Source organism: Capsicum annuum, chromosome 4 (genome assembly GCF_002878395.1).
Source record: "Capsicum annuum cultivar UCD-10X-F1 chromosome 4, UCD10Xv1.1, whole genome shotgun sequence".
NCBI lineage: Eukaryota > Viridiplantae > Streptophyta > Magnoliopsida > Solanales > Solanaceae > Capsicum > Capsicum annuum.
In genome coordinates, this window is record NC_061114.1 from 166,656,707 (window position 1) to 166,671,329 (window position 14,623).

At 35.3% G+C, this 14,623-nt stretch overlaps 1 protein-coding gene across 1 annotated transcript; it reads right to left on the reverse strand.

Moving 5' to 3' along the window:
* Positions 1–28: 28 nt before the first annotated feature.
* Positions 29–2,789, reverse strand: LOC107867753 (pentatricopeptide repeat-containing protein At2g36730). Its single transcript, XM_016714144.2, has one exon. The coding sequence runs from the start codon at positions 1,614–1,616 to the stop codon at positions 225–227; it is 1,392 nt and encodes a 463-aa protein (XP_016569630.1). The 5' UTR covers positions 1,617–2,789; the 3' UTR covers positions 29–224.
* Positions 2,790–14,623: the final 11,834 nt, after the last annotated feature.

A 14,623-nucleotide genomic window follows, 5' to 3' on the forward strand; every position in this document is an offset into this window, starting at 1 on the left:
ATCTTTTGCAGGTAGATACCAAAACCAATTCTGAAAACAAGGTGGAACTGGTTTATCCAAAGTTCAACACCACCTTTTATCCAATTTCAATTTGACAGCATTGAACAACTTTATAGGGTGTCGGGGTGTTTTCTTGTGTATTGTTGCTGCAACTGAGCCAGAGGAAAATGGCACTGTTTAGGAACAAGAAAACTTCCTTCTACTTACCAACTCGATAACAATCTCTATGGATTTTGAAACACTGATACACAGCTTTCTCCAGCGATTTTCTTAAGTCGTCTCTCTTTCATATCTCTTTTCAATTTTGCTGCTTTTTCCCATAATCCATTTCCAGCATACTTATTTGCTACCATGACCAAATTCCCACTCCTTTTGGGCTCCATTCTAAGCAACCTGCTTCTGACCTCCTCTCCCACTCGAGTGTAGTCACTAATATCATGAATGTGGCATGCACTGAGCAATGTCCTCCATATGACTGCATCAGCCTCAATGGGCATGTGAACTATGAACTTGTACGCTTCTTCTAGACGACCAGCACGACTCAAGATATCTACCATGGCACCATAATGTGCCACCATAGGCTTGATCCTATAAACACTTTCCATCTCTTGAAATAAACGATGCCCCTCTTCGACCATCCCGACATGGCTACAAGCGCAAAGCACACCAAGAAAGGACACATAATTAGGCTTCACAGAACAATCCTTCATTTTCCAAAAGAGTTCCAACGCTTGTGCAGCAAATCCATGCTGAGCCAATCCAAGAATCATCGCGCTCCAAGTCCACACATTTCTTTCTCCAATCCTGTCGAACATCAAACGAGCATAATCCACTGCTCCACATTTGGCATACATGTTGACAAGAGAAGTTGCCAATTGACAATTCACAAACATCCCTTGCTCAATCACTTGACCATGAATCCATTTCCCTAAACTCAAGTTACCCAACTCAGCACAAGCAGAAAGCAAAACCACCATCGTCGTCTCATCCGGTTGAACCCCACATTTCCTCATTACTCGAAAAATCTCAACCCCATCATAATACCAACAGCTTTCAACACAAGCCGAAATTATTGAATTCCAAGAAACAACAGTTCTAGGCGACATTTCATCAAACATTTTATATGCATCCACAATCTTCTTACAAGAACCATAGAAATGAATCAAAGTATTCTGAACATACACATTGTTACAAACACCAATCTTGATCACATCACAATGAACCTGTTTCCCTTCTTCCAGACCCAAAAAGGACGAGCACGCCTTGAAGAGAAAAGGGTATGTGAATTCATCAGAAACAGCTCCAACACGCCGCATTTCTACAAAAAACCGAATGGCTTCTGTATATGAAGACTTGTGGCATGTGGCATAACGTCTAATGAGGATGTTCCACCATGAATTAGACGAATTATGGGATTGCTTGATGACGAAACCAGCGTAAGAAGATGAGTTTATTGGGGTATGAGAAGCGAAAAAGTTGATTATTTTGAGGACGATACAGTTGTGTTGAGATAATCCAGAGATTATGATTTGAGCATGAATTTGGAAGAGGTGTTTGAGGGAAGAACAAGAGTTGAGAAGAGCAAGTAGTTGTTGTATTTTGGAGGTGAAGCTCATGCCCGCCACACTTCTTCTATTCAAAATTCAAATTGTGAAAAGGTATCGAAAGATCAATTTCCGAGATACTTTATGCTATCTGACCTGTTAAATTACTTACAATTTTTGAAACTATTTTGATGCATATAGACTTACTTCATATCTTTTTTGTAAGTCATTATATCACTGAAATACATGTTTAGTGTTGTTGAGCGATTCATATATTTGCACAATTAATTGACCCACATATCTCTGTTTTGATAGCTTCATTGGATTTTTTTCCCATAAACAGTTGTAATATATTACTTCAAAATCCCACTTAACACATCTGTAAGATGCTAGCGCATCACTGGATTTTGTTGCTGTAGTTTAATCTTGAAGAGGAGCATGGGATAGAAACGGTAATATGGATCTATATTTTCAATTTATTTTTTTAAAAAAATTGAACAAAATTTAAATAGTGCCTTAAAATGAGAGTACATTGAAATTTAGAAAAATTATATTGTGGACCTAACTTGTATTTTATCATATATAAATATGCTTTATAATATTACTATTCACAGCTTGTCACAACCCAAATTCGGGACTGTGATGACACCTATTCCATCCTCCATGATAGGTAAACTAAATATTCAATTCTAAGAATAACATCTCAAACTCATAGAAGCGGAAGGAATAAGAACATAACCAATCCCGAATAGTTTCGTTAATAGATTAACAGGCTAGTAAAATCAAATAATCTATAATCCCAGGTTTGGAAATCACTAATACAATCAATTAAATACAGAACCAAAAGAAAGTTTGAGTCTTTCAAAATGCAGAAAATGCATAAGGACAAGGTTGAAGGAGATTTCAGTAGTTTCTAAAGCCAGTAGCAGCTACCTCGAATCTCCAATGATGCTAGCAAAGAAGGAACCACAGGGATCAATATTCGGAGGTCGTTGGATCTGTACTTGCACGTAGGATGTAGAAAAAGCAAGAGTGAGTATGAAACTACGTATACTGAGCAAACATCGTCGACTGACCCTAATTCGAAGTGGTGACAAGTGACACTATGTAAATCATCATAAAAAAAAACATACAACCTTCACTCAGGAAAACCATCTAACTGAATAGTCAAGATTAACAGTCATAAGGATATCATAACATAATAGTAGAATTTCTCAATTCGGTAAAATAAATAACACATATACAATTAAGTACAAGGTCAACAATTAACTTTAACCAATTTAAACCAAATGAATCAATGCAATGCAATGCAATGTACTGCATATGCTCTGTACACACCTACCGAGCAATGGCTTTGAGGTCAGGACCCATGGGGGATTCACAAGGTCCATGTACTGTGCATACGTGCACTTCGATCCCAATCAATATATTGTGAAGGCGTGCATTTCGATTCTAATAAATATACTTGCAGGCGTGCACTTCGATCCCAATAAATATATTGTGCAGGCCTGCACCCCGATCTCAATAAATATATATAATATTGTGCAGGTGTGCACTCCGATCCCATATGAAATGCAATGTATGATGTGCAGGCGTGCAACTCCGATCTTAAGTCAAAAATAAAATCAACCAAAGCACTTCGTGTCTCAAGTCAGATCAGACATCAGTTTTAAAGTCAACTCAACTTATCAAGTAAGAGTATTCTCATTATCTAGCTTGTTCAATAATTATCTACCATAACCAATCAGTCCATCGAGCTAGCAAATAGGGAAAAATAGTTCAAACATACAATTAACTTATTTTATCCCCTCAGACAACACCGGTACCCGTATATATGCTCGTCATAATCACCTCAACGGGATCCCCAATTTTCATTACTCCCATTACACATAACTAACAAATATTCAAATAAGCACTTTGAAAAAGAGTCTAAGAAAAGTCTCAACTTATCTGAACCCCGAAGACAAGCGTCAATTAACAAACTTGCCCTTGCGCAGGACTTCTGAATGGTCAAAATTTGTTCAAATATATATATTTTTACCCTAACATGCAATGTAAATCAGTGACTGCAACACTACTTTTACCCTATAGAAAACCTTTTATCCCATATATATTAAAAAAAGCAAACTGACAGCGAAGGGAAACATGAAACAGTAACTAAATCATAACAAATTCCTCAAAAGAAATCACTATCAATTATATTATTAATTAAATAGAGTAGCCTAACTTTTCTTTCCCAGGTTCAATCAATCCCACTTTGGACACTGACTTGATTTTTTTTTTTTAATTTAACAATTTCTTTGGTTTCCACTCCACAAGGAACTGATATCAAATAACAAATATTACTCCCCTTTCAGCAAAACTCGGAACCAAAATAAGCCACAAAATAAAAAAAGTGACTAAGATAGGCCACATATTTAAAAAGTTATCAAAATAGGCTAAATATAATAATTTATTATATTTTTCACTTTTTTCTTAATGGTCAACACGATTTGTAAAATGTAATAATTTATTATGTTTTGCACAAAAAACAAAAAATAAAAAACAGTGTGCTATCACATCTTCTTTATGTCAAATCATGTAGTTTGTAATAATCTATTACGTTTTACAAATATTGTTTTTAAAACATAATAATTTATTACAAACTACAGACAGTTTTTGTAAGTTAACTGTCTGTAAGTTATAATAAATTATTACAACTTACACCGAACTACATCACATCACCTTTACTTTACCCACTTTTAAATTTAACTCACCCCACCCCAATTTTAAATGTAACCCACCCATCCCTTGTAAAACCCTCTCACCCCACCCCTAACCCACCCAACCGCCCCTGCCCTGCCCCTGCCCTTTTTTTCATTTTTTTATTTTTTTGTTTTTTAATAAGACTTGGTTCTCTTTTGTAATACCCCAAAAAATCCAAACCAATACTATAGCCGTGTTTCAAACTCATGCATAGTACATCATGATTCTTTTATAGTTTTATGAGCAAGTTAGATGTATATTAATTCTTCAAATAAATCCCAGCTATCAGACGAATCTAAATATTCCTTACCAATTGAATTCTTGGGAAGAATATTGCTATAGTCAACTTCAAATGAGCATATCTCTATTTATACTATGAATTTTTGAGCTCATGACCTACCAACAGATATATAATTGAATTATCTTTCCAACAATACCAATTTCGCCTAAATCCAATATCGGAGCAAAAAGTTATGCCCATTTTACTCCAGCATATCAGCCTGGAAACTGAGTGACGACATTTCTGACGACTTATCACAATTCTAACGACATTTCTGATAACCTATCACATTTCTGACGACATTTCTAATGACTTATCAGCAATGTCGTCAGACTTAGGTAGAATATCATAAATTCCAGCTCCCAGGTGACGACCTGGGTTGACGGGCTATCACAGATCTAATGGCTTATCATCCCATGTCGTCAGCTGATAATTTCAGCAATTGGGAGGTAATTTTGTGAGGGTATTTTGGTATTTTTCTCTCACTCTAAGCATGGTATTAAAGCCCTGAGAAGGATATTATCCCATTATTTTCTCATTCTCCTCAAGAACAAGAATATTCTCTCCCAAAAGGGTTGAACCCTAGTTAAGAAAAATCAAGAGCAAGCCTAAGGATTTCTTCAAGAACCTTCAAGAAACATTAGATCTCTTTCAATATCAAGCTTTAAGGTATGCGTAGTGTTCATCCACGGATTCCTTTCATCTGTGGAGTTCAAGAACCCTCTTTTAAACTATGAATCATGAAGTTATGTTGTGGGTTGATTATGTTTGTGTGATTGATTGTTATACAACTCCTAAATTAGAATCTTTATGTGATTTTATAAAACTAGGATGACATGCAAATTGAAATATATGAATTTTGGGTGGTTTAAATCATTAAGGTGATGAATATTCCTATACCACAAGGTGTGCATGCAAGGTGTTTGATAAAATACCTAAGAGACTAGAAATCATGTATTATAGCTAAATAGAACTTAAATGACAAGACCATGCTCTATTCCTTATGGCTCAACATGAATTCCATGCTAATTGTTGTGTATTGTTGTTGTGATATGGAATGCTCATGAAATTGAAGTTATGCAAGTATTTACATGTTATACACATTCCCTTTCATGAATATAGTATTGAGAAACATGTGTAGTATGAAATCCCCTACTTATGGTATTATTAATTATGGATGTTATTCCTATGATCAAGAAGTGTCATGTGTGTCAGTTTCCTTCCATCGAATCCTGGGGGTACTTGTACCCAAAAATATACCTATGTGCCTAGAGCCATGTCATGTTATCACGATACTCTCAGTCAATCCACGATCTATAAAATTCAGTCAGTCGTGTGACTCAAGAAACTCAGAAATCTCAGTAATCTTAGTAGTTTAGTAATCTCAGCAGTATTCCTAGTAATCTCAGTAATTTCAGTACTCTCAGTCTGTCCTCAGAACTCGGTACGTTCCGTCAGTCAAAGGAACTCAGTAAACTCAGTTTAACTTCGCTAAACAATACCACTAGTATCAGTTCAGTTAAGCTAATCAATTCAGTTAACCTAATTAGTTCAGTTCAGTTCAGCTAATCAATTCAGTTCAGTGTCATTCAGATAGGAGTAGGATCAGTACTGAGTGAGCCTAGGGATGGGGACTCACCCGCTTGATAGGACTGAGATCCTTAGAAGCAATCCCTAAGTTCCAAAACTATGTAGCCAGTGTAGGTACGAGATGTCACCCATTAGATAGGACTGATATACTCAGGGATCACCCGTTTGCACATTTAAATATATAGGACTGATCGCAAGAGTCACCCTCTAGATTAGGACTGACTCCACAACAATTGTCTTTACTAGTGGCGCAGTACTGGCACCCTTCCAACTAGGGTTACAGGTTGGACCCCAGTTAGTTTAGCATGGGGCATGTCGGTTAAATAACTGTATCCCATAGTTTCAGTTACAGAATCAGGACTGTTAGATACAATCAATTCAGCTTAGTAATACAAATTGGGGACTGTTAGATACGGTCAATCCTTATCATTATAAATAGACTTCAGGATCATCCATTAGATATGAGTGATCTCAACTATGGTCAATCAGTATCAGTATCATCAGATTTAGAGATCACCCGCTAGGTAGGACTGATCTCAGAATAAGTCAATTCATCTTTATTAATAATATACTCAAAGATCACCCGCTAGATAGGACTAATCTATGATTCACTTATTCCATACAGAGCAGAACTCAGATAGTTCCATCAGAACTTAGACTGTTAGATACAGTCGCTTTGTATCAGTTACATCAATTAGGCTGATCATCACAGTTAAATTAGTTATATCAGTCATCATAACTCACATTATCAGTATTCAGTTTCAGGATTGTTAGACACAGTCAATCAGACCAGTTCTTCATAATTCAAACTGTCAAAAATAATTGTTCATCTATTCAGTACCTCAGTATCAGTAAACTTATATTGTCAGTATTAAGACTCAGTAGTCAGTATCACCACGAGTTCAGTTATAGTTACTTATGTATGTTTGTATTCTCACGTTCATATCAGTTGGCATTATTCATGCACATAAACCTTTTGTATTTAGCCTACCTCACTCGTATACTTAGTACATTTGGTCGTATTGACACATTTGCGCTATGGTGTTTTCTTTTATGTTACACCATAGGTTCAGAGGCATGAGTTTCAGAGTAGCAGTAGCATTGTAGATTTCAACAGCCAGACTTAGAAGTGAGTCCTCATCCTTCGAGAACATGATTATTTCTTTATTATCCCATTTGTCAGTTTATTAGATGGAGTTAGTTGGGGATATGTCCCATCAGCTCTTTGTACAGATTACTCAGACAGTAGAGGCTTTCAAACTAAATGTTAGATTAGATATTCAGACTTTATTATTTTTAGTATTTATGTTTCGTTTTGGTATTGTTATACCATATTTTTTAGATATGTATTAGTATTGAACCTTATGGCCTTTTAGATCATGTTTTTTTTTGTATTTTATGATATATTATACAGTTTATAGGTACAGATATTAGTCATGGGTTAGCTTGTGGTCCTTCAGGTCATGAGCACCGTGTAACATTCAAGTTCTAAAAAATTGAGGCGTTACAAACTTGGTATCAGAGCCTAAGGTTCAATATAGTCCTAGGAAGTCTGAAAGCCGCATCTAGTAGAGTCTTGTACATGGGTGTGTTGTGCACCACACTTATGTGCAGGAGGCTATGAGATATTTTAGGAACAGTTTCCCTTCTTTTATGTTTCAGATCATGCTTTATAAAGGTTTCCTAAGAAACTCATGTAGATTCTCATCATGCTCCACTCATGCCAACTCCACCTTACTTTCAAGGTAACAAAAGTAGTGAAGCTCAAGTCCTACAAATAGGGCTTTCTAAGACAGTCTCTATAGACAGTTATGGGATTTTCCACATGCTCAGATAGTATTTCTCAGTTTTGTTATGTTCCAAAGTTGTACGGATCTCATTTTTGATCATGAGAACTCATTCTCGAACCCAGATTTAGATATTCCACCAGATCCCTTCTCAGAATCCTATGATAGTAAATGACTAGAGTTAGAAGCATGAACCCAGGTGTTTAGTAGTAATGGAGTTGGGATAATGTTATCTGGATTGATCAGATTATGTATTCCTGGGGATAGTTATGCCAGAACAAATTAGTAGGCTTGAACAGTGTGAGTTAGAAATTTAAGTTTATTGACTTAAAATTAAGCATGAAGGTGTGAATGTGATATTAGTAGTATATGAAGAAATAGAGGTAGATGATATGTTTAGTAAGGCGAGCATGTGTCAATCAGAGTGTAAGTATGTGATGATGATTGCAGTTCAGTTCAAAGATTAGTTTAGTGTTCACAGACTTATGATGATGGCTTGAATCCAAGGAGGAGATGGGAGATCAAGTACCCAAGTCAGGCTCTCAGATTTCAGTAGTAGTGCTAGTATGTACAGAAAAGCAGTTAAGGAAGACAATTCCCGACCCATCCTTATCTTAGTGTAAAGTTTTGCACTCCAGTCAGAATGATGCCTATGCATACTTTATGTCTCAGTTCCATGAACACAACTTATATTCACGCTTTCCATAGAACCATGTACGATTCTATTTCCTAGCATAAGGGGTTTGGTTCTATTCCCCTCAGTAATACAAATCATGTCCCACGAATGCAGAAAGCTCCCAGCTCAGGTTATGCAGCTCATAACTTATGTTACACTTCTATTGATTAGTTAATCCAGGATATGTCATGTATATCCTCAGTTCAGACCTTTTGGGTACCTCCATATTATTGATATCCTATTTCTCAGGCCTCAGTCATGTGTCAAGTTTAGCTAGTGTCCATTCATGTTTTAGGTCTTCTTTATTCAACCCCTTCAGTGAGCTCTATTTATGAGAATAGTGTAGTGATGAGCAGTTGCTAAGATAAGTAGTAAATGATACATGTTAAGAGAAGATTGTTGCATGCCTAATTTACATGAGCATGTAGTTATGGAGATAGGCTTGAATGTCATGCTACTATGCAAATAAATGACTAGCAAGAGGTTGTACTTAGAAATTAGGAAAAAAAATTAGAGTGTGAGTGTACATTCAGATCCTTGACTTATGATAGCCTTCATTATGCGATTATCATAACTCAGTTGCCATCTCAGTTATAGTCTTAGTTATAATGTATGCTTCAGTTCAGTAATCAGCTCAGTTCATGTGTCATGCCTCAGTTTTAGATTTCATATAAACACTCGCAATTCAGCTTTTAGGTGCCTTGCGCATTGCCTCAGCTTTCCTCAGTAGCTCAACCGACCTAGTGTCCCAAGTGGGAGATATGCTATGATTCCCTAAACTTTCATAATATAAGCATTCCATTCTCTCTTTATGTAATGAATCCACTATAGAGTAGGGGATACTCATAAGTTGACCCTTAAGCTCCAACCTTAGTTGCACTCCATGTATTACAAACTTAGTTCAGTTCATTTATCACATTCCAGACTCAGTTATGTTCTCGTATTTCCACTCATGCATATTGAGTAATTAGTCTTAGACTCATCGATATTTTTAGTTCAAGATAACAGTCTTCCTTGAAGTTACTCATTCTCATGTTTAGATTTCAGCAACAAACTTGGTATTTGGTTCCATGCTCAGTTTTCAGTTCAAACTTGGTATCTTTACCATTACATGTTCAGTCGCATGTTCATGAGTCAGTTCAGTTATGTATTCACGCATCAGATATACGTGATCAGCTTACCAGTACTTTTAGTCATGCATTCACGTATCATGTCAGTCATAAAATTAGGCATTATATATGCATTCTTATTATGTGAAATTTAGTTTATCAGAACACTCAATCATGCATTCATGAATCAGTTACTCATGCATCAGATATGATATGCATGTTCAGTATGATGTATTCAGTTTATCAGTCATGTCAGTCCCAAAACCATGTTTTAGTAGTGTATGTCTTGTACGTACTTTATTTGATATTTTCTTCCATCTTAATTATTCTCATTCGAGGACGAATGTTCCCAAGGGGGAGATATTGTAATACCCCAAAAAATCCAAACCAATATTAGCGCCATGTTTCAAGTTCATGCATAGTACATCATGGTTCTTTTATAGTTTATGAGTAATTTAGATGTATATTAAGTCTTCAAATAACTCCCAGCTATCAGATGAATCAAAACATTCCTTACCGATTGAATTATTGGGAAGGATATTGCCATAGTCAACTTCAAATGAGTATGTCTCTTGTTATACTATAAATTTTTGAGCTCATTACCCACCAATAGATAGATAATTAAATTATATTTCTAACGATACCAATTTCGCCTAAATCTGATATCGGAACAAAAATCTATGCCCATTTTACTCCAGCATGTCAGCCTGGAAACTGAGTGACAACATTTCTAATGACTTATCACAATTCTGACGATATTTTTGATAACCTATCATATTTATGATGACATTTCTGATAACTTATCAGCAATGTCATCAGACGTAGGCAGAATGTCAAAAATTCCAGCTCCCAGGTGACGACCTGGGCTGACGGGCTATCACAGATCTGACGGCATATCAGCCCATGTCCTTAGCTGATAATTTCAAAAATTGGGAGGTAATTTTATGGGGGTATTTTGGTCTTTTTACATTACTCTAAAAACGGTATTAAAGTTTTGAGAAGGCTACTATCCCATTATTTTCTTATTCTCCTCAAGAACAAGAGCATTCTCTCCCAAAGGGATTAAACCGTAGTCAAGAAAAATCAAGAGCAAGCCTAAGAATTTCTTCAAGAACCTTCAAGAAACATTAGATCTCTTTCAAGATCAAGCTTTAAGGTATGCATAGTGTTCATCCACAGATTCCTTTCATCTATAGAGTTTAAGAACCCTCTTTTAAACTATAAATCATGAAGTTATGTTGTGGGTTGATTATGTTTGTGTGATTGATTGTTATACAACTCTCAACTTAGAATCTTTATGTGATTTTTTGAAACTAGGATGACATGCAAATTGAAATATATGAATTTTGGGTGGCTTAAATCATTAAGGTGATGAATATGCCTATGCTGCAAGGTATGCATGCAAGGTGTTTGATAAAATACCTAAGAGACTAGAAATCATGTATTATAGCTAAATAGAACTTAAATGACAAGACCATGCTCTATTCCTTATGACTCAACATGAATTCCATACTAATTGTTGTGTATTGTTGTTGTGATATGGAATGCTCATGAAATTGAAGTTATGCAAGTATTTACATGTTATACACATTCCCTTTCATGTATATGGTGTTGAGAAACATGTGTAGTATGAAATCCCCTACTTATGGTGTTATTAATTATGGATGTTATTCCTATGATCAAGAAGTGTCATGTGTGTCAGTTTCCTTCCGTCGAGTCCTGGGGGTACTTGTACCCAAAAATATAGCTGTGTGCCTAGAGCCATGTTATGTTATCATGATAATCTCAGTCAAGCCATGATCTATAAAATTCAGTCAGTCATGTCACTCAGGAAAACTTAGAAATCACAATAATCTTAGTAGTTTAGTAATCTCAGCAGTATTCCTAGTAATCTCAGTAATTTTAGTACTCTCAGTCAGTCCTCATAACTTGGTACGTTCCGTCAGTCAAAGGAACTCAGTAAACTCAGTTTAGCTTCGCTAAACAATACCACTAGTATCAGTTCAGTTAAGCTAATCAATTCAGTTAAGCTAATTAGTTCAGTTCAGTTCAGCTAATCAACTCAATTCAATGTCATTCAGATGGGAGTAGGATTCAACATCGAGTGAGCCTAGGGATAGGGACTCACTTGCTAGATAGGACTGAGATCCTTAGAAGCAATCCCTAAGTTCCAGAACTACGTAGCCAGCGTAGGTATGAGATGTCACCTATTAGATAGGACTGACATACTCAGGGATCACCCGTTAGAATATTTAAATGTATAGGACTGATGGCAGGAGTCACCCGCTAGATTAGGACTGACTCCACAACAGTTGTCTTTACTGGTGGCACGGTATTGACACCCTTCCAACTGGGGTTACAGGTTGGACCCCAGTTAGTTTTGCATGGGGTATGTCAGTTAAATAACTACATCCCATAGTTTCAGTTATAGAATCAGGACTGTCAGATACTGTCAATTCAGCTCAAGAATACAGATTCGGGACTGTTAGATATGGTTAATCAAAATCATTATAAATAGACTTTAGGATTATCCACTAGATAGGACTGATCTCAAATATGGTTAATCAGTATCAGTATCATCAGATTTAGAGACTACCCACTAGGTAGGACTGATCTCAGAATAAGTCAATTCATCTTTATTAACAATATACTCAAAGATCACCCGCTAGATAGGACTGATCTCTAATTCAGTTACTCTATACAGAGCAGAGCTCAAATAGTTCCATCAGAACTTAGACTGTCAGGTACATTCGCGTAGTATCAGTTACATCGGTTAGGCCGACTATCACAGTTATATCAGTTATATCAGTCATCATAACTCACGTTATCAGTATTCGGTTTTAGGATTCTTAGAAATAGTCAATCAGACCAGTTCTTCATAAGTTGAACTATCAGAAATAGTTGTTCATCTATTCAGTACCTCAGTATCAGTAAACTTATGTTGTCAGTATTAAGACTCAGTAGGCAGTATCACCACGAGTTCAGTTATAGTTACTTATGCATGTATGTATTCTCACGTTCATATTAGTCGACATTGTTCATGCATATAAACCCTTTGCATTTAGCCTACCTCACTCATATACTCAGTACATTCAGTCATACTAACGATTTGCCCTAGGGTGCTTTCTCTTATGTTACACCATAGGTTCAGAGGCACGAGTTCTAGAGGAACAGTAGCATTGCACATTTAGCAGTCAGAGTTAGAAGTGAGTCCTCATCCTTTGAGGACATGATTATTTCTTCATTATCCTATTTGTCAGTTTATTAGACGGAGTTAGTTGGGGACATGTCCCATCAGCTCTTTATTTAGATTACTCAGGCAGTAGAGGCTTTCAGACTAGATGTTCGATTAGATATTCAGACTTCATTATTTTTAGTATTTATGTTTTGTTTTGGTATTGTTATACCATATTTTTTAGATATGTATCAGTATTGAACCTTATGGCCTTTCAGATCATGTTTTCTGCATTTTATGAGATATTATGCAGTTTACAGGTACAGATATCATCATGGATTAGCTTGTGGTCCTTCAGGGTCATGATCACCGTGTAGCGTTCTGATTTAGAAAAATCGAGGCGTTACATCTTTCTTTTCAAGTTTAAGTTGTTATTAAAAAATTAAGGTAACTAGTTTCCATTTTTGGATCCATACTAAACTCCACTACTAAATTTCATTTGAAGAATTTCCATCAGTCCCTCACTCCCCTTTACTTAGTTCTTTTATTTTTTTGTGTGGTAAAAATATGAAATTAATTTTTTCGATTAATGTTTCATATTAGTGCCTGATTAGTGTTTTGATTAGGATTTTGAGGAGACTTACATGGACAAATACGTTTTTATTAGAATTAATAAAATAAGAAATCGTAATTTAAGTTATGGGTGTATAAAAATCAAACCGATAAAAATGTTATTGATTTATCTTATTGGGTTAACGATTTTGTAATGATTTTATAAAAAAATTATTAGGTTATTGATTCAATTTTATTTTTTTTATTGGGTTATTGGGTAAATCGATAACCGATTAAGATTATATAAAATTATTATTTATAACCCTTTTAATATATCACAACTATGCTCCCGTAAATCAAAATCACCTTAAACTACACCAAAATGGATTTAAAGTAATCAAAACCTTTTAAGTGGGTAACATCTAAATTTTTAGATCAAGTCACCAATCAAAATCAAGTTCTTAGTCTAATTTCTCGTTTGTGTAATCATTCAAAACACAACATCTTCAACATTATATTTTACTGTAACTTAATATTTTTTTCCAACAAAAATAAATATAACTACTAAGTGAAATAGTGGATTCACAATATAATGGTCCTTTAATATTACTATAAAATATTTGGCATGGTTTTCTCCCTCCTTTTAGGGTGGGGGCATGTTGCTGCATCTAGGTTTAATAAGAAAAAATATTACTGCAGTACATAAGGTTGAATGTCTAATTTAGATTGAAACATTGAGTGTAGAAAGAAAAAGAAATCAAATATTTTTTTTTGTGCAATCCAATATTTTGAGGTAGTTGTTGTGGACATGGAATTGTGAATTCTCCATTTTAATTTTTGAGATATTTTTGTGTGCTTATTACAAATATTGGTTCTTGTTTAATCTTGTAAAAATCCATGTGGTTAATAAATTATAGATATATTGTTCTTCCTTTCAGTATTTTATAGGCTAAAAAATAAGGAGCTATATGTTGGTCTTTCCATTTTTTTTGGATAAGTAATTGACATTCCATCATTGAGTGTTAAAAAGTACATTGTTAAATCCAATTTATGTTCAGCTTTGCTTGTTAACTCCAAGATAAATTATCTTTCATGTTTTAATTTATCATGTGACATCCATGCAGTCTGTGAAGGAGGAGGTGATAGTTGATCTTGTTGAACAGTG

Bases quoted from the DNA above. Each gene is read 5' to 3' on its own strand.
- LOC107867753 (XM_016714144.2), bottom strand. From the start codon at position 1,616: ATGAGCTTCACCTCCAAAATACAACAACTACTTGCTCTTCTCAACTCT.